Here is a 20,759-nt window from a genome sequence, read left to right as displayed (position 1 = left end):
ATTTTCCTGTTCTTAATAATTCACGCCACTGGGATTACGCAGTATTTGTCCTTCATGCTCAATGTCTTCCACTTCTCATAATGTTTTCAAAGTTGTGGTGGGTTAAATAGGAACGGCCCCCATAGACTCATCTGTTTGAATGCGTGGGTCATAGGGAGTGTCACTATTAGGAGGTGTGGTCTTGTTGGAGGAGGTGTGTCACTGTGGAGGCAGGCTTTGAGGTCTCAAAGCTACACCTAGTGTGACACACAGTCTCCTTCTGCTCCCTGTGGATCAAGTTGTAGAGCTCTCAGCTCTTTCGCCAGCCCCATGTCTGCCTGCACGCTGCCATGTTTCCTGCCGTGAGGATAACGGATGAACCTCTGATCCTGTAAGCCAGCCCCAATGAAATGTTTTCCTTTAGAAGAGTTGCCATGGTCATGGTGGCTCTTCACAGTAATGAACCCCTAACTAAGATAAAAGTTAATACAAATTATAGAATGTATGAAAACTCCATTTCTTTTTGTGACTGGGAGACACTCTGCTTTGTATATACCATGTTTTATTACCCACTTATGTGTTGATGGATATTTGAGCTGATCCTTTAATGAATCCTGTAAAGAAGACATAAAATGGATGTAGGGAGATGGTGCGGCTGTTAAGAGCACTGCCCAATCTTCCAGAGAACGCAGGTTCAGCTTTTCCACCTAAGGCAGAAGGCTCCCAGCTGTCCGTTAACTCCAGTTGAAGGGGACCTCACATCTTTTGGCTTCTCTGGCACCCATATGCACATTCATGCACGTGCATGTCTCTCATTGTGGATGTGTGTATGAAGTGGGTGTTTATGACATGGCACAGATGTTGGAGGGCACACCTCTGGAGTCAGTCCTCTCTCTCCACCCTTCTATGAGGTCAGGTGTCCATCTTGCGGGGTAAGCTGTCTATCCTTTGAGCAACCTCAATGGCCCTGACATATTACAAAAACTCTTATATTTTTACTGTATTTGTGTAAGATATGTGTTGAGATATAATCCACATAATATAAAACTGGCAACTTCTTAGTCTCACTGATTCGGTGGAGTGTGAAGCCTGCATCTCATTCAGCTTTTCTTACCTAACTGCTCACCCTTGAATGTGATTAAAAGCAGTGTTTGTTTTTTGCAAAAAAACAAAAACAAAAACAAAAAACTGGCAAGTTAAAAAAAAACCATGGCAGTGCTTCTATTATACAAGTCTTATCTTTTTCCTTGCCTTAAAGCATACCAGCACCTTGGGGACATTTGTGACATTCAACTACCACTGCTCCAAGCTCCTGAACTTTCAACCATCACAAGGAGAGACCCCATGTCCAAGGCTGACATAGTTTTAGAAAGATTTTATTTTATTTTGTTCCTCAAATCTGGAACAATCATGGCATAACAAAGGAGTAAGTTCACAAGTTAAATAAAATCTTCAAGGTTAAACAAAATTGGAAAGAACTAACATTAATATCTCTAAAAATAGGTTATCAAGCTTTTACTTTTGTATCAAACATGAAAATCCAATGAGATATAATCTGAGACATATTCCATTCTATTTGTTTTATCAGACAAAACCTCCAGTTATTTTTAAGAATCACTTTCTGAAAGTCTTCTTAAATCCATTAGTTATGCTAATATTCCAAACACTGCCTACAGTCACAGCTGGAACTGAGGACAGCTGTTCTGAGAACACTAAGGAACGATCAGGTAGGTGTTATGAAGTAGGGACCGTCAGTCCACCTATAGCTACAGGAGGACACAGGAGGAGTATTCAGACTCATGTCACTCAGACTCTGTCACAGTCTTTGGAGTAAAAAGTGTCCTAATGGCAGGCTATATGTCAGCCAAGTTGGGTAAAGGTTGGTAAAAGATGTCATTAGCCATAGTACCATTTTCTTATAATACTCTTACCATAATAAAATACAGAATATTAATGACCAGGAGATGCTGCTACTGAACTGAAGATGACTGTGCATATCATATTATTTGGTGGTTTTAATTCCTAGTGTGCAGTGAAGAATGGAAATGGAGATTGCTGGCAAAGGAGACTTCCCGGGAAGCAGAATTCTCTTTTGTCTACCTGCAGAGGCCATCACAGACCTGCCATTCATTGACTGCCCAGATCATTCTCCCGCTAGCGCAGAGGTGGGAGGGGACAGCTTGAGGACAGAATCGGAAGGGCTGGAGGATATTTATTCTGCCCTTACAGTCAGCTCACTGGACTAGTAAATGCCAGGTAACTCTTTCTCGTTTACTTTGTTTATTAATTCATTTTTAAAAAGTACTGGCTATCTATTATGTCGCAGACATGGTTGCTGATGTTGGTGATAAACTGTGAATGAGACAGAGGTGTTAATGAGAAGTACCACTGGGTTTGACACACCCTGCTGCGAATCTGGTGGACTCACATCGGTAAGATGTATGAGGGTCTGAGAAAGGGCTGACAGTCAAATAGTGTATCCTCATTCTCCAAGCCCAGAATCCAGAGCCCCAGAACAGGGCAGTGAAACAGAGAATGAAAGGGACATGGATGGTGTCTCCTCTGCCTTACTGAGGCCAACATTCCATGGCCACTTCCTTTCTGAGACTGCTCAGGGCGAAGAAGTGCTATCCTGGCCTTTCTTGCCACTGCTTGAGAAAACAGCATAGACCATGGCATAGTGGGAGATATAGCCACAATCTTGACAGATTCCATGCAACTGTGAATAATCCTCCTTAGCAGATGCCACAGACCCACAACTCCCATTAGCATGGACACAGAATGACCAGTCCACCTCCTCTGGGCAGGGCTTAGGACTATCCTAAAGCTCAGAATGGGTGAAGCAGAGGGGAGAGAGACCTCAGGCACAGGACAGTGAAGTCCAAAGGCATGACAGGAACAGAGCCACACAAGCTGGGTAGCAGAAGTCTAGACAGAATGAGCAATAGTGGGTGGGGGTGGGGGTGGAGATAAAAACACATTTAGTTATCATGGAAACCAAAACCACGGCACAGGCATGTCTCCATGCTGGCTTACTGCAATGGGCTGTGCGCTCCACAGGAAGATGAGTGAGCGGATGGGTTAGGGCTAGGGCTAGGGCTAGGGCTAGGGCTAGGGTTAGGGTTAGGGTTAGGGTTAGGGTTAGGGTTAGGGTTAGGGTTAGGGTCATGGGTGCGGAAAGCCCGAGTAAGAGCTCACAGACAGGGAGCACTCACAGCCAACAGAACCACTAGCAACATCTGCTCCCTGCCTTTGTTACAAGAAATGTGTCTTGCCAATAAAGCTGGTTATTAGCAGAGGGAGTTCTAACAGCTGACTTGTGAAGCAAAAAGAGCCAGCTGTCCTGGCCTCCAGGACTCAGGGATAACTTCCTATGTCAAGTTCCCAGCGTCTGTAGTTTAGGAAGCAGGATGAACCCGGCCACCCTGGCCCCAGACACTAACTCCAGCCAACAGCAAGATCCTTCCAGATTTTACTGGCTTTTAGAATGTACTGTGGGTTGAAATTGGACTCCTTTGGTGGGTTATGTAGCATGAGGGCCAGGTGACAGGGTGGGGGATGATAAAGAAGAGAAGCCAGGGGAGTAGGGGCCTGAGGTCTAGCCTGCCCAGAAATGGGCTCCAGCCCCCCTTACTCCCCAGAGCCCTACATCCAGGGGCTCCACACACCAGTGCTCTTGGGATCGCAGCGGGGGTCCAAGGGTGGGAAGTGAGAAGGCACAGAATGTTCATGGTAGTACTGCAGGCGGGAAAGAAGGTTCTGGACGATGTGGGGGTGCTCTCGGGACACGTCGTGTCTTTCTTCAGGGTCCTGATTGATATCAAAAAGCCAGAGAGTCTTGGTTGGTGGGTCCACTGGAGGTATCTCAGAGACGTTGGACTGAGACGGAGGCGGGAACCAGTAACCACAGCCTGGTAAAGAAATTAAACTTTAGTGTGTGTGTGTGTGGGGGGCACTGTTGGTGGGTTCTAATTTCAGGAATCTGGGTACAAGGCTTCCTTGGCTTTGTGGGTATGGTCGTACATCAAGAAACAAACAAAAAACCTGTGCCTTCTGATGTCGAGTTCAGAATACGATTTCCATGCCATGATGATACGGATCCTATAGCGTTACAAGGGACATTAAAAACTATATGTGGGGTGGAAGCAGGATGGGGGTGTTAGTTGTCACGATGGCTGGGGCAATGAGGGTACTCCTGCTATCAAGCAACAGCACAGTAATTCTAAGATCTCTCGCAATGCATGGGACAGTCCCAAACAATGAACTGTCATTGTAAACACCAAGAACACTCACGAACTAAGCATTGCTACACTGCATCAGAGCCTGTGGAAATATCCCATATTTACAAAACAGTGAAGCTGTCCCTTTCTAAGGAAGGGGGAGGGGAAGCAGACTCTCCCCAGCCAGAGAATTGGTGAAGATCTACAGCTGGCTGGGTGTGCTATGTTTGACAGTCACACATGTCTAAAAATCCATATATGTTTATGAAGCACCCAAGTGGGATTTTCTCCTCTTAACCCCACTACAGATGACATCATCATCATCATCAACAACAACAAATATCAACTCGGAGGACGGTCAGAATGAGCAGCGGAAGCCACTCCCCCACCCTGCAGCTTCAGAGATATATTACAAAAAAAAAGTGAGTCAGCTCTCATTTTGGTGAGCGTTCTCTCACTGTTCTGTTTGGTGGGAAGTCTACTTAGGCAGACAACAGAAGTTGTGTAATATGGACCAGACAGAGGCTTAAAAGAAGGCCATGAAACCACAAGCAGATAGCTGCTTCCTTAAGATCTGCAGGGACTGTAAAAGATCTGAAGGACTAGTTGACATTTCAGATGTCTGAGCAAACTGAGGGGTTGGCAGGGAGCCTTGAGGAGCCGGCTAGGCAAGGAGGAGGAGGAGGGTGTAGCCAGTGATAAGGACTTCCCTTTCTATGGACACAGTCCAGGGAATGAAGGCCCAGAGGACAGGCTGAGGACACTGCCCTACTCTGGTGGCCACAGGAAGGGAGCGAAGCATTCTACCTGGGTGGCCCGTGAGGAGTTTCCAATTTTTGTATCTGATCCCAGCATGGATAGACGTGTTAAAGGCAGAATGTTCTAACGGAAAAGAATCGTCCTTTGCTGGAGTCATGTTCTTGCCAGGACCTGGGAAGAAATAGTTTGGAAGAATTAGATTGCTGTTATTGGCCTGTGTCATTATAAATCAACATTTTATACCCTTCTTGCAGAACAGTAGCCTTTGTTCAACACCAGAGTACAAATGTGTGTCCTGCCACAGAAACGAATCTTTTATTAAATACAAACACAAAGTATAGTTACATTAGATGTCAGTCATAAACCACCACAAATATAAAGGAAATCCCAAGGAGATTAGAAGGCTAATCCATCCTTAAAATCATTGCCTCCCGCCAACATGCAGAGCCATGTGCATAGCAGTGTCTACTACAGGAACGGAGCTGGGCAGCGGTTGTGTGCACAAGCATGAGTGTGTGGTATGGGTGTGTGTGCATGAGCACGCACGTGTGTGTGTGTGCATGAGTGTGCAAGAATATGTGTGTTCTTTTTCCTCTTAAATGTGTAAGTGAAATACATTTTCTGCGAATGGTTGTACCTTTGCAGATAGTATATAAAATTATAAAATGCACATTTTTTGAAGTCTCTGACAAGCTAGGAGAGGTTAAGCATAGTACAAAAAAACTACAGATGCATTTCTTTTTAAACCATTCATGAAATGTAAAAATTAGTGAGCAGTGTTTTTAACTATTCAACAGAATAACTATGGGTATAGAAACTGTTTGAGCATATAAAGTAGTGGTGGTTTGAATGGGTTTGGGCTCCGGAGACTTAAGCATTTGAATGCTTGCCACTATCAGGAGGTGTGACCTTGTTGGAGGAAGTGTGTCACTGTGGGGTGGGCTTTAACGTCTCCTAATGCCCAAGCTTTCCCCAGAGTGGAATTAGGGAGCCTCTTCCTGGCTGCCCAGGAAGACAGTCTCCTGCTGCTTTTGGATCAAGATGTAGAACTCTCAGCTCCTCCTACACCATGCCTGACTGCACACTGCCAAGCTCCCTGCCATGATAAAGGACTGAACCTCTGAACCTGTAAGCCAGCCTCAACGAAATGCTTTCCTTTATACAGTTGCCTTGGTTGGGGTGTCTCTTCACAGCAAGGGAAAGCCTAACTAAGACACATGGATTATATTAATTTATCATTTTAAGGTCTTATAGCAGTTGATCAAGTTTCTGAGGGGGCAGTTATTAATATTCATCCTCCTCTCAAGTTTAGAACCCATTAAGAGCCAGAGCCAGGGCTGGAGAGATGGCTCAGCAGTTAAGAGCACTGACTGTTTTTACAGAGGTCCTGAGTTCAATTCCCAGCAACCACATGGTGGCTCGCAACCATCTGTAATGAGATCCAATGTCCTCTTCTGGTGTGTCTGAAGACAGTGACAGTGTATTCATATACTCATATAAACACAATTAATAAATCTTAAAAAAAAAAAGAGCCAGAGCCAGAGCCAGATAGACTGAGCTTAATTATCACCTCTCTAGTGATGAAACTGCCTCTAGAGAATGTGGCTTTGGCTCACAGTAGAAAGAGCTGTGCGAGTGGCTGGCCCTTGGCTTTCACTTAGCTATAGTAACTGGACAATCTCAGGGCTCCCTTACAGCACACGGTGAGGATCAGACTGCAAACATCTGGTGTGGGGAGCCGTGAGCAATTGCCATCATGAGCCTCCGCTGTGCCTAACTGGTAAACAAGTAATGTGTGCAGGTGCAAGAGTAAATTCGTGCCAAGTCACTGCCCATCCCGGGGCGTAGTAGTGGGGTAATGAGTGAGCAGCTAATCAGGAGCTGACACATCACATGGAGGGGTATATAAGCAGCATCATTTTCCTTGTTCATTGTTCTTCTTTCGCCTATGCAATCAATGCTCTCCCAATAAATGTGTGCAGAAGGATCCTGTTGCAGCGTCGTTCTTCCTGGCCAGTTGAGCGCGTGCAAGAATCTGGGACACACGCTGGCTCTCACTTAGACCCAGGAAAGGGTTTCAGCTGAGCACACTCAGTCTGTTCTTTCTGGCTAACTTCTTCTCTCATCTGTACAGGTCCCTTTAGCTGAGGACATTGCTGACCCGTGATGACAAGGGATGGGTGTACTCATGACCATGAGTACATATTTACATATCTATAAGCTTCAACTTTTGGACCTCACTGAATACTATTTAGTCTGTTTTAAGTTCACATTTCTTTCTTAACTTTTCAAATGTAGTCAAGGCAGTTGTCCTGGGAATACTTCAGAAGGTCCCCTTGTTTTACTGAACAAGTAGACAGGTTAGTAAGTGCATGCCAGGCTGTGTGGTTATGCCTGTAAAAGTGCAGACTCAAAGACAATGAAGTAAAACAGGGCTGGGGGCAGAGCTTAGCTGCAGAGCCCTTGCCTAAGACAGTCAAGACCCCAGCACCTGCCAGAGCACAGACCAAAACAAGGAAGTCCACACTCCACCGAGGAGGTGAAAGGCAGATGGGAGTTCAAGACCAGGCCAGTCAAAGGACAACAAAACTTGGTATGTTGTGCCATGCTCTACAGAGCTTCAGGGCTCCCTGGATTTGATGCAGGGTTTGGCACAGGTTCTGCAGGCCATGGAAAAGGTGAAAGTCCTATCCCTTGCCAGTCTTTCCAAGTCTGGGCACCGATCCAGCACACATCAGCGGTTTCAGTCTTAATAGGCACCCACAAGGAAAACCTGGCTAATTTCTTGCTTCTTTGCTTGCAAATATTTTGGCTGTAACACAAACGGATGCTTCTAGTGATGGAGACAGGTGGAGATGTGCATCACAGGAAGGGGGTTCATGGCTGGCGCACAGGCTTGGATAAAACCGTGAATCTCCCTCACGAGTTTGTATAAAGGGCACATTTCAATATCAAACATTTTGGGTATTAAATAAAACAAGCATGACTTGGTGAACATAAACAGAAGGGAGGGAGCTGCTATTGCTGCACTACTTACATTTATATACATGTTTTTCTGAAAACAAACAGGAGCAGAGAATACCTAAACGACACGTCTAGACTAAATGATGAATGATACTATTATCTCAACTTTATTTCTCTGCTTTTGAGTGACTGAACACAGAGAGCATGTCAAAGGATACTAACTCCCTAGAACGGTCACCATGTGAACAGATGTTAATAGTTGGCCACATTTCCTTCAAAAAACTGCTCTTACATTTTATTTATTTTACACAAATTTGTTTGTGTGCGTGTGGGTGTATGTGTGTGCTTGTGTATGTGCATATGTGTGCACAGGCGTGCATGTGTCACCGTGGCATGTGGAGATCAGTGAACAGCTTGAGTTATTTCTCTCCCTCCATCATGTGGATCCAGGGGCTTGAACTGAGGTTGTCTGGCTTGGCGGCAGGCGCCCTTTACCCAAGGAGCCACCCCCAGCCCCACACTGCTTTTTTAACAAAAGAAACTGGACAACAAGATCAAGTTGAAGTCTCCTTTGTTGTCTGTTGTTGCCATCAGTTGTCTGTTCCACATGCTGTTGTTCCTATAGCTTCTAGGCATCCTCAGACATTTCAAAGTGCAGGCCCATGTGCGTGTGTTGAGGAATATGCACAGCCCTGTGTCATACTTTACACACATGTGTTATTATACACATGCTATAACTATCATTCCCTCTCTAGAGTTTTGTAATTATATAAGTGCACGTATGCCTCTTCACTGTTTAAATTCACTATACAACATACCTCAGCATGTTAATCTGTTTCTCTGTTGATGTTCTCAGCCCACTTCATTTTGTGTCTGGTATTGATTACCCCACGTGAGTACTACTGCCAACTTCTTACACAAGGAATGGAGCTTCTCTGGGGTCTGTGTCTAGAACTGACCACTTGAAGGTCCATGCTTTTCCAACACAGCAATTGGCTCTCCTATCAGATGATCCCCATTCCTCTGAGTCCTGTACCACCTAAAAATTCTTGAAAGAACTTCATCTTTGTGAAGAATTTATTCAACAAGAACCATTTTTTCAGTGCTAAAGAAAGGAGTTCTTATACACACCCTTCTACAGCCCTGTAGGGAAAATAGTGCAGATCACAGATGCACAGCCTGACAGAGAGGAGGTTGAGCATCACCAGGGTGTCGGACCCGTGGCTGGGCTTCCAGACACTCCCTCCTCTCTCCAAGGGACCTGTGACTTATCTCTGGACAGCAAAGACGCCCTCTGCCTGCTTTTGAACTCTCTGTGAACAGAGAGTATGCAGTATTTTACCTTTACTTCTGGCTCCTTTTAATTCAAAAATGTTTAGTCTGATAAGTCATGCCCACAAAACTGTTACATGATTAATTAAATCATATGTAGCAACGGGAACCAGCCTGGTTTGGCTGCTTCCTCCACTGCCATCACTGGAGACAGTCCACTGGTGAAAAGCCAACACCTTTATCTTACGTTGGATTTTGAAACCCACGAAGAGGTGATTTCTGTCTATGAAGAAGGGTAGGAATCAAGAGTCTTCCTTTTCTTCTTCTTCTTCTTCTTCTTCTTCTTCTTCTTCTTCTTCTTCTTCTTCTTCTTCTCCTTCTCCTTCTCCTTCTCCTTCTCCTTCTCCTTCTCCTTCTTCTTCTTCTTCTTTCAGATATGGATTTTAACTATTTAAACATCATTCAGTGCAAAAGGCTGTCTTCTCTGCACTCATCTGTTGTGATACCCTTGCCAACTGCCCCAAGGGCTGAGTCTGTCCTTAAAGCTCCAGTATCCAGGGGGCCTCTCCACGATGCTGGCAGTGGGCTGTGTCTGTGCTGGGCTGTGCTTCAGGCACCAGCCACGTGTGGCTGTGGAGCATATGAAATGTGGCTGGTACAGTCAAGGAACTGATTTTATAATTTTACTTTTTTGAGACAGGATCTCATTGTGTATACATCCCCAGCTAGCCAGGAGCTTGCTATGTAGACCAAGCTGGCCTTAAACTCAGAAATCTACCCAATTCTGACTCCCTGAGTGCTTGGATTAAAGGCATATGTTACCATGCCTGGCTATTTACCTAACACATGTTTTTTAACCTAATACATATTCTACCACCAAGCTAATATACTCAGCTTTATATCTTTGTTAAGTATTTTACTCTCTTTTGATGCTATTAAAATGTCTTTCTAAATTTTCGTGTTTGTTTGGTTCACGTCTACTATATGAGGTACAAATGACTGTGTGATAATCTTTTATTACATTTTAAGTGTTTTCTGTTTGTTAAACTACTTAACTCCTATACTGGCTCTATAAGCTGGGCAGCAATACTTGGCAATTGTTTTTAGTGAGTGTCATGAAGTAGTATAGGTATTTATTTATTTATTTATTTAATCTTCTTATACCAAGGTAGAGAAAAATAGCAAAAGAAGAAAGACAGGCAAAGTGATTATTATCCCAGGAAAACAAAGCAGAAGTGTCAAAGATTCCCCCTTGATATGGGACTGGAGAATACCTGTGCTTGCTCCATCCTGGTCCAGAAGCAGGAGAGAGTTGAAGAAAAATATGTATGGATAGAATAAATTTACAATTTATTTTGAGGTTTAGTCTCTCCCGTGCTATTGTCTGGCCTGTTCCCACCCCCAATGAATCTCCTTGCTTTGAATTACTTCATAGTTTATAAAGAACAGTTTAAATATTTCATTCTCCGACTGACCCATTTGCTTTATCATTTCCCCATTTTTGCTTTGTTTGTTTGTTTGTTTTAGAGATAGAGTCGTAGTAGTACCCTGGAACTCACTGTGTAGCCCAAGCCTCGAAATCACAGAGATCCCTCTGCCTCCCGAGTGCTGGATCCATCTTCAATGCAAAGGGTGCGTGCTCATTTACTAACAGTGCAATGTTCTCCAAGATTATGTTCAGCAAACGTTAGCTCTTTCAGAAATCTGGTTGTCCAAGTGTCTTCTCATTTGAAATTCTGTCAGGCCTGCTTGCTTGCTGGGAGGAGGCTGGCTACTAGTTATGTGGATCTCACATCTCCTTTTAAAAGTTATTCTTACTTTATGTACCTGAGTGTTGTACTTGTGTGTGTATGTACACGTGGACATCAGACCCCCTAGGCTTAGAGTCAGAGACAGCTATGAGCCGCCATGTGGGTGCTGGGAACTGAATCCAGGTCCTTTGGAAGAACAGTCAGTGTTCTTAACCCTTAAGCTATCTCTCCAGCCCTTTAAATATCTCTCACAATTTATATTGAAGTTTAACTTATGTTAACCATTAGAGTGGCTGATCATTTCTTCCTGGTCAAAGTTTAAAGGACCCAAATCTAGGTGAAGTTCAAACACCTTCTTGTGCTGGCTGGTGAGAGGTCTCCGACTGGAAGATGGCATCTCCCACCAGACCTGACTCCCTACAGCTGGAGTAGGCTGCAGCTGGATAGAGACTCCCTGCACATGTGGATCAAATCTTCAGGGTGTTCATGGTTCATGTCCCAGTCACTGTGGGCTTGGCTAAGGTTATGTTCTCATCTGGCTGTATGGCAGAGCCTTCTACAGCCAGATGTGAGTATGAACACTGTTGTCTTGTTTGTTTAAAAAAAAAACATTACAAATCTAAATATAGAAGTTTTCCTCTTAACAATGGTTTCTTAAATATTAAGCTGGCTATAGAACAACCACCACCCTGCACCCTGCCCCGAGCTGATGCTTTGCTGGCCCACTCTGATGCTTTGCTGAGGAACTCTGGTTAACTTCTAATGATGGAAAAAGAAACATGGCCTCTTCACTAGCTTCAAGGATGTGGAGATCTATGAAGACTTTAGTGGATCAGACCCTACATCACCACCCTGCAGTTCTAAAAGCAAACCCGGACACCAGGGTATATATTAGAGGCCTTTACATCGACTGCTTTTTGTCACCATAATAAGTCATTGCACTATTTTGTCTCTGCTTGTAAAACAAGTATAAAAAGACTGCCCAGCTCAGAGGATGAACATGAGATAGAATCAGAGTCTATGGATAGTGAACTCAGGCACCACTGAGTGTGGAGACCCAGTTTGCGTGGCTTTTGAATCACCGTGCAGTTGCCATTGGACAAGGAACATGGACAGCACCAATAAACTCAAAGAAGTCATCTTCATCTCTTAACCTATGACCTATGGTTGGCAACTATTAAAGTCAAGGTGTTTCCAGTTGTCCGGCCCTATGCCAACTGTGTGGTCTAAACCAGTTACCATGGGAACAAGATGTTGTTAGAAAGTTTTATAGGGAGCTACAGCACATGATATAGGATTTTATATCCGATATCACAGATCAGGTCCCAAATAAAAACAGAGTGAAGCAGAAAAGTGGTTTTTCCTTCTTCTTGTAGACTGGGACCAGCTGGGGCCTGCAGTCACTCTGACACCCAACTCTGGCTCTGTGAGCCCAGCTAGCTCAGCCATAGTCTATCATCTGGCCCAGTCTGAGCTGACCTAGGCTCCTGGCCCTCTTCCTGCCCCAGAGATCTGACGGTACCATCTTTATCAGCATCCGCTGTACTGATGTCATATAGTTACTGCTGTAGGACAGTCCCACAGAGGACATGGTGCTCAACCAGCCTGTCCCTTGGATGTCCAGCTGCAGTAACTGTAACGTTCCTATATGCGCCTCCTTTAATTAACCAACCCATTGTTTCCTCCCTGCCTTCTGTGGGCACCTCAGGAACACTTCTCCATTCCTCAAATACAAATCTCTTTTTACTATATCTACACTTATCATTGTTATGAGTGACTGTCCTCAGAACCAAGCAATCACCGTCTTAGGGAGTTCTTCTTCACCCTCTTGCAAAACATCATCCCAGTTGGGCTTGTTAACTATTTACACATCCCTATGGAGGAATGTCTTCCTGATTGCTTAGGAATCAGACAGGAAAGGAAGAGAACAGAGAGAAAACAGCATAGAACTACATACAGCCATTGCCCCCTCAGAAACAGAGCCTCATTTACTCAGTTGACCTGTGTGTGTGTGTGTGTGTGTGTGTGTGTGTGTGTGTGTGGTCTCTCTCTCTCTCTCTCTCTCTCTCTCTCTCTCTCTCACACACACACACACACACACACACACAACACACACACACACACACACACACACACACACACACGGAATGGTGCCTGGGACCTAACATATGCTAAGTAAGTACCTACTGCTTATGCATCCCTAAGAGAATTTCTGGAGCTCCTGCTGCTGCTGGCTACAGCCAGGCAGAGAAAGACCATTGCATGTAAGCAACAACAGTGAGTGTTGCCAGGAGTGTGGGCAGCAGGGACTCTCAGAATAGCAGAGTGTTGATTAGTGCAGGTGGGGAGAGAAGGGCTCCCCAAGGAAACAGCGGCTAGCAGGACGCTGGGGAGCCACAGGCACTGCTATGGCTTTTATTTTATGACTTTTTTTGTGGGCTGAGGTGTGGGGTAGGAATGGGATATGTGTGCTGAGCTGTGGCAGACCCTGTCATCTCTCTGTACACTCAGACATCAGAAACTGTCATCTGACAGTTTCCACGGAAACTTGAATGGCTTCATCAAGACTGTCTTGAGGTTGTTTGAAATGCCTAAACACTCGACTGGACTTTGTCTCACTGGGGGGGGGGCTTGCTGCCCAGGCTCACTCCAAGTCCAGGGCACAGCTGTGGACTCTCCACTTGCTTGCTGTTGTTTCAAGTACTGTTTTTTTTTTTCCAGTTTAGTCTCACACACTGTCCCAATGACACCAGGGACCACCTCAGAAGGGCAACTCTAACTCGTGTATAAATCTGGAGGAAGAAGTTGAACAGAGTCAAGGATCTTCGTTGCATTTGCTTTAAGTCAAGTGAGAGGGTCAAGTGTTTAGTGAGGCCACATTGTTTTGGAACTTGGGAGTCCCAGTCTGTGAATGAAATTCAGACCTAGACACTTGCCCCCAATAAGCCAATTAAAAGAACCATGTCAAAGCAGGAATCAGAAAAAGATTTGTCTGATGTGGCCAGATTATGAAGAAGGACAAGGTGGAGGGACATCAACTCTTCAAGTCCTTTTTCAGGGTTCTGAAGTGAGATCAAGTTCAAATAGAGAATCAAGAATACCCTCATCTAAGCAAGGTGTGGTCCTGCCCACAGCTGACCCATCAGCATCTGGGTTTAATCTCATCCTGTAAGGTGGTCTGACAGGTTGTTAAAACTGTGAAATCCCTTTCAGGGAGGCAAGTCCCCAGTTCCCTTCTGTCTGTCCCCTTTCCTCCCCACAGCATGAGATCTCCTAGGGAAATTCCCATTTCTTGGGGGTCTAGTGTTTCAACAGTCTGCCCCTTTAGAATATCATCTCTGCCACACCAGTTACAACATAGACCATGCCAAGGGGTGAGAACTTGGTGTGCAGGGGCCATGGGTGCACACAGCCTGTCCAGTGTTACGCTGGAAGGCAGAAGACTGGAGTAGAAGGAAGAACAGAGAGAGAACAGGAAAGGAGAGGTTTCGGTGCTGGGGAGACAAGAGGAGAGTACCCCGAAAGGAGGACGCGGTGGGGAAGACTCCTGGACCCCTGTGCAAGCACAGAGAGCTTAGCAACAGTTCTTCCTTCCCTCCCCTAGCCCCTCCTTGTGTCTTGTCCATTTCCCCTACAGGTGAGGACACCAGGCGAGAGTGAAGCTCAGGGTGTGGAGCTCAAGCTCTGACTGTAAAAACACGTAGCAGGGGCAGCCTGGCTGCCATTAGACAGCCTGTTCCTTCCTAGACTTTCACCAGATTAGTGCAAGTTTTCTGTTACACCCACACTACTTATTGAGAATCCCGTCTGTCCTTGGCGAAATCCTTAGAACTTGAAACAGGAGTGTCGGGGAAAATATGCCAGACATGAAGCTAATCAGGAAAAGGTGGGGAAGGATATTACAGACGCTATTTATTACCTACGGGGGGGGGGGGAATCAAAATGCTCATTATTTTTATATATACACTTCATATGATGTGTTTCAAATGAATCTAAGTTCATAATTTTCAGTTTACAAAGTCAGTTCCTCTGACACCTACTCACTCAGTTCGTAGTTGATATTTTAAAAGTCCTTGTGAAAAGACAACTCTGGTGTGACTTGCTCAGCCTAGACAGAGCTCTGTTAATCACTGTTGGATTGTGCGTGGTGACTACTCAGAAAGGAGCCTGATTACGGGGAACTTCAATAGTCAGGTAGTGTCTGACACTAGCCAGGAGTGTCAATTGAGCAAGGTCAGGCATGAAACAGAAAGCAAGCATCGCTGAACTGTCAGCTGGGGACCTCACTGAAAAATGAAGCCATCACCATTGGTACCCGAAGTAGACTGCATGTTTACTTTGTACTAAATCTTGAAGGATTTATTTGATACATTCATTTATCTATAAAGCAGATAACCTATCTTGATCACTGTGGCTGCTACATACCAATCCTCAGAATAAAAGAAGTCAGAGTGTGGCCAGAAATGAGAGGATGCTTTGGTTCAAACACCCCACATTGTAAAATATGCAATAAACATTGTTGCCAGGGAGAACCCAGAGGAGATATGACTTCCCTGGGAGGGCTCAGAGGGTGGGCTGAGCTCCCAATAAGATGTATGTGGCAGGTTATGAAAGCCCAAAGATCAGGCATGATAGCACATGCCTGTAATCATAGCTCCTTGGACTCTGAGGCCAGAGGATTGAGAGTTTAAGCCTAACATGGACTACAGAGCAAGACCTTGTGGATGGGGGAAAAGGCAACTTGGAGTCCTGGCAGACCATCTCTTTTTGTGCAAAGGTCTTGTCCCTTCAGAGTCTCCTTATCCATCTCCAAGTAAAAGATGCATATAAAGATCTTCTTCTTCTTCTTCTTCTTCTTCTTCTTCTTCTTCTTCTTCTTCTTCTTCTTCTTCTTCTTCTTCTTCTTCCTCTTCCTCTTCCTCTTCTTCCTCTTCCTCCTCCTCCTTTCTTCTTCTTCCTCTTCCTCCTTTCTTCTTCTTCTTCTTCTTCTTCTTCTTCTTCTTCTTCTTCTTCTTCTTCTTCTTCTTCTTCTTCTTCTTCTTCTTCTTCTTCTTCTTCTTCCTCTTCTTCTTCCTCCTCCTCCTTTCTTCTTCTTCCTCTTCCTCCTCCTTTCTTCTTCTTCTTCTTCTTCTTCTTCTTCTTCTTCTTCTTCTTCTTCTTCTTCTTCTTCTTCCTCCTCCTTCTTTTTTCTTTCTCCTCCCTCCTCCTTCTTCTTCTTCTTCTTCCTTCTCCTCCTTCTTCTTCTCCTTCTCCTCTCCTTCCTCTTCTTCTTCCTCCTCCTCCTCCTTCTTCTTCTTCCTCTTCTTCTTCCTCCTTCTCCCTCCTTCTCCTCCCCCCCCCCCCCTCTTCTTTCTCTCTCTCTCTCTCTCTCTCTCTCTCTCTCTCTCTCTCTCTCTCTCTTTTTCTCCCTCCCTCCCTCCCTCCCTTCCTCCCTCCCTCCCCTCCATCCCATGTGTGTGTGCAGGGCACACATGTATATATGGAAGCCTGAAAATGAAATCAACTATCTCCTTTCAATGTTCTATAGTGCTCTCTACTTTTCTCTCTCTGAACCTAGAGTGTACCTTTCTGCTCAGCTAGCAGTAACCAGCCACATTGTCCTAGGAGTCTATGTCCCTAGTGCTAGTATTTAGGCAACAGGCGTGCCCAACCAGTTTTAACTCGATACTGAAGATGGGGATCCTGGTCCTCATTCCATGTCAAGGCTTTAGCCACTAAGCCATCTCCCCATGTGATAGTTTGAATATGCTTGGCCCAGGGAGTGGCACCATTTGGAGATGTGGCCTTGTTAGAGGAAGTGTGCCACTATGGTCATGGCCTTAAGACCCTCCTCCTAACCATGTGGGAGTCAGTCATCTCCTAAGGGCCTGAAGATAAAGATGTAGAACTCTCAGCTACTCCTGCATGCATGCCTGGATGCTGCCATGCCTTGATGATAATGGATTGAATCCCTGACCTGTAAGCCAGCCCTGATTAAATGTTGTCCTTCTAAGAGTTGCCTTTGTCACAGCGTCTGTTCACAGCAATGAAACCCTAACTAAGACACTCCAGATTCCTCTTTTTCTTTTTCAGCCTTCTCTGTTCAGCTTTTAATGTTTTCCTTCATTCTCCAGATTGGAACTCAACATCCCACCTGGTATTTTAGACTTTATGATCTTACCACCTACTCACATTCCTCTCTCCGTGGAATTCTTCACAGCTCTAACCCTAGGACTGCCCCAGGGATCATGTGGCCAGCGTCCGGCCCTCCTGCTTCACTCACTCACTGCCCCTTTCTTACAACCCCACCTTCTCAGAAAAGGAATTTATTATTTACCTCTTAGTTTTGGCCTAGGCTGTGAAGTAAGGTTCAGCTTCTTTAGCCCCACCCCCACCCCCTCTGCAGCTTTTCTGGCTCCCTAGCCTTTATTTTGTGCCCACATACCACAGGCCTTGGTAGCCTTGTGACCCAGGAGAAGTAGAAAAGTCAGAAAAATCCTTTGTATTTGACAGTGCATCAGGAGGCTCCCATGAGCATCCCCTCTGTGGTGTTCCAGACTCCTCATCCAGGTGCCTTAGACCAACTTCTGCCTGCTGTAACTAAAGTGGAAGAATTATATAGGCTGGGCAGATAAAGGGGCAAAGGATGGGGTACTGCAGAGAGCCAGGGTGGAAAGATACAGAGGAAAGTGAACTGGGAAACTAGACTGATAGGAGAGTGGTCACAGACAGGATCCAGGGAGGAGACTTGAGATTTAGTTGGCAGGACAGCAAGGAGACAGTAATTATATTAGGCTTCTTTCTTTTTTTTAATTCCTAAAATTGAAAATGAGATTTTTCCCCCCACATAATATATTCCCTTTATAGTTTCTGCTCCTTCTACTCCTCCAGTTCCCTACTCCTCCTCCTCCAGTTCCCCCCTACTCCTCCAGTCCCCCCTACTCCTTCAGTCCCCCCTACTTCTTCAATCCTCCCTCTACTCCACCAGTCCCCCCCCACTCCTCCAGTTCCCCCTACTCCTCCAGTCCCCTCGCTACTCCTTCAGTCCCCCCTACTCCTCCAGTCCCCCTTCTATTCCTCCAGTTCCCCCCTCTACTCCTCCAGTTCCCCCCTACTTCTCTAGTTCCCCCTCTACTCTTCCAGTCCCCCTCTACTCCTCCCATCCCCACTCTGCTCCTCCAGTTCCCCCTATTCTTCCAGTTCCCCCTCTACTCCTCCAGTTTCCCTTCCCCTTCCATCTCTCATTAGAAAATAAATAATAATAAAATATTATATAATAAATTAATAGTAAATAAAAACAAGTAACAATGGAATAAGATACAATAAAATAAAACAAAACCTAATGCATTGGACTAGGACAAAACAAACAAACAGAAAAAAAAATCCCAGAAAAGGCACAAGAAACAGATATAGATGCAGAAGCTGACTTACTCCCACACTCTGGAATCCCATAAAAACACTAAACTGGAAGTCACAATATATATGCAAAGTACCTGAAGGGTAAAAATAGAGAAGAAAAAAATTAAAATATATATAAATAAAATAAAAATATGATTAAAACAAGAACAAAAGGAAAATCCCATCTGACATTGTGAGACAAGGAGCCTCCGAAGAGGCTGTGAGTTCATTTCCTGCTGGCACCTCCTGCTGGACATGTGGCCCACCCTTAAGAGTAGTTTGTTTGTACAGTGAGACTCCCCAGGAGAAAACTAAAAGTCCATTTGCAAGTGGTTATCAGCTGGAGATTGCTTCTGGGTCAGGGATGCCAAGCAGGCCCTGTGTACACTGGTTCAGTCTTAAATTTCTCTGTGCATAGATCTGTTGCTTTAGAGGGCCTTGCTTTCTTAGTGTCTCCATCACTCTGGCTCCTCCACTTTTTCTGCCTCCTTTTCCACTGGCTTCCCTGAGCCCTGGGGGGATTTGATGGAGACATTCATTTAGGGCCTCTCACTCTCTGTGCAGTGCCTGGCTGTGAGTCTCTGTGTTTGCCCCCCTCTGCTGCAGGAGGAAGCGTCTCTGAAGGCTGAGCAAGGCAGGGTTAACTTCCCTGGCCCAGCCTGTACTGGCTTCTTGCACAGAATGCCCTTAGAAACATGAACTTGGGGGCCAATGAGCTATGGCAACAAAGCTCAGGCCTAAAAGACAGAGAGCATGCATCTTGTCTTGTCATCTTCTAGTTAAGTGCTCGCAGACCGTCTGTCCTGGCCCAGCCTTCGTGTGCCAGCCACAGCCTCCACTCTGATCCTGCCGCACATGGGCCAGTCTAATGCAGTGTGATGGCTTCTCATCCAGTTCACAATCTTGGTCTGTCTCTCTCTAAATACATGGTTTCCAAGTATTTGGTGGAGCCTAACAACAAATGGCTATAAATAGGCATTGTGTGTATAAAAAAGGGAAACTAACCAAAAATATTCACCCTCAGCCTATGATTAAGATGATGAGCACAGAACAGGCTGGGTCGTCTGTTTTCTGGCTTAGGATGAAAGGAGAAAAGTCTTCCCAACCCCCACCATGGCATTTAGTGAAATCCTAACCACAGATCCTTACAGAAGATCCAAAGGCCTCTCTGAGAACCGTGCTTTTCTTGCGTGGCACAGTTTATATCCCAGCAAGCAGGAAAGACGTGTCTGGGCTCTGAGCACATTTTTGGACAAGGATGAAATGATACTAATTTAATAGTTAATTTGGAAAGGGGGCTTTGCTTGTGGTTCAGCCATGATGGCTGTCGGGCGGGCCTGGCCACTGGGTTGCTGGGGACGGCGTATCCATGGCGATCCCAGGAACCCACAGCTGTGACAATTTCGGTGTAGAAACCTGAAGGTGAGCGGCATTCTTCCAAGAACAGCCCCCTACAGTACTGCTGTCCACTGCCCAGATCCCAGTGTCACCCAAACCCTGTAATCACTGCAAGGAGGCCCACAGGTACTGCTTGCCAGAGGTCCGAGCACCAATAGCAAGGCAGCTCGTTCTTGCCCACCCCGGCTCTGGGCAGCGGCCCAGTTGAAAGGAAGGTAGTTTTCTATTCTGAGAAGCTATTGGGCTCTCACAGGAACCAAGATCCAGAACAGGATCTTTCTACAAGGAAAGCTGGAAGCATGCTTGAGACAGCAAGCAAAGATTGCTACATTGCTCTACAGCTCATTCAGAGAGAACGAAAAATTGGGAAAGCTCAAAGAACACCTGACTGGGAGGTCCCTCAAGTATAGGTCTGCTTTGACTATGAATTCCCACAGATAGTTCTCTTAAGGTTTCCAAAGACCCAGTTCTTTCCCCATAGCCTGAGCTGTCTTCTTTCTACATACCCAATCCTGAGTTACCTAAACTACGTTAGTTTTGAGGCACCTCACACATACTTATAACAGGACTTACCAAAGGGTGGACTCTGAGGTTGTGCTGGCTGAGCCATTCTGTAATTGTGTGTGTGTGTGTGTGTGTGTGTGTGTGTGTGTGTGTGATCTTCCTTCCTGCCCTCTCTTGAATAATCACTTTATCAAAGCGGGTAGGAGAGACTCGCCACCCCTGCCACCTTCACTTACACCGGTGGGTGGGAACTCCCTGCATTCAAGAGCATGTGCTCATCAAACTCCTACTTCTGAACCTGCGTTTGGAAAAACCAATTAAGAGAGGGAGAAAAACTAAACGGAATTGAGCTTTCCATTGGACAGAGCCGGGCAGGTTTACAAACAGCATGGAGGGCTGTGCCACATTGGGGACTCCTTTTTGCCAGAGTCACTGAAGAGCAAAAACCCACTGACATGATGGACTCTGAAAATTGGGCTGTTGGTCTGATGGCCTCTCTTGGCTTTGGTGCAGTGTGTCACATGACAGCCACAGG

At 45.5% G+C, this 20,759-nt stretch overlaps 1 protein-coding gene across 1 annotated transcript in view; it reads right to left on the bottom strand.

Annotated features, from left to right (window-relative positions):
• Positions 1-1,339: 1,339 nt before the first annotated feature.
• Arsb (arylsulfatase B) overlaps positions 1,340-20,759 on the bottom strand; it is a 171,338-nt gene continuing 151,918 nt past the window's right edge. Inside the window, exons 7-8 of the mRNA NM_009712.3 lie at positions 5,007-5,129; positions 1,340-3,890 (exon numbers count right to left, since the gene is read on the bottom strand). Of these exons, the coding sequence (NP_033842.3) occupies positions 3,625-3,890; positions 5,007-5,129 (389 nt within the window). The 3' untranslated portion in view covers positions 1,340-3,624. The remainder of the gene's footprint in view (positions 3,891-5,006; positions 5,130-20,759) is intronic.

The sequence above is a fragment of the Mus musculus genome, chromosome 13, assembly GCF_000001635.26.
Source record: "Mus musculus strain C57BL/6J chromosome 13, GRCm38.p6 C57BL/6J".
NCBI lineage: Eukaryota > Metazoa > Chordata > Mammalia > Rodentia > Muridae > Mus > Mus musculus.
Note: the sequence above shows the minus strand (reverse complement) of the source record. Positions and strands in the feature narration are given on the sequence as shown.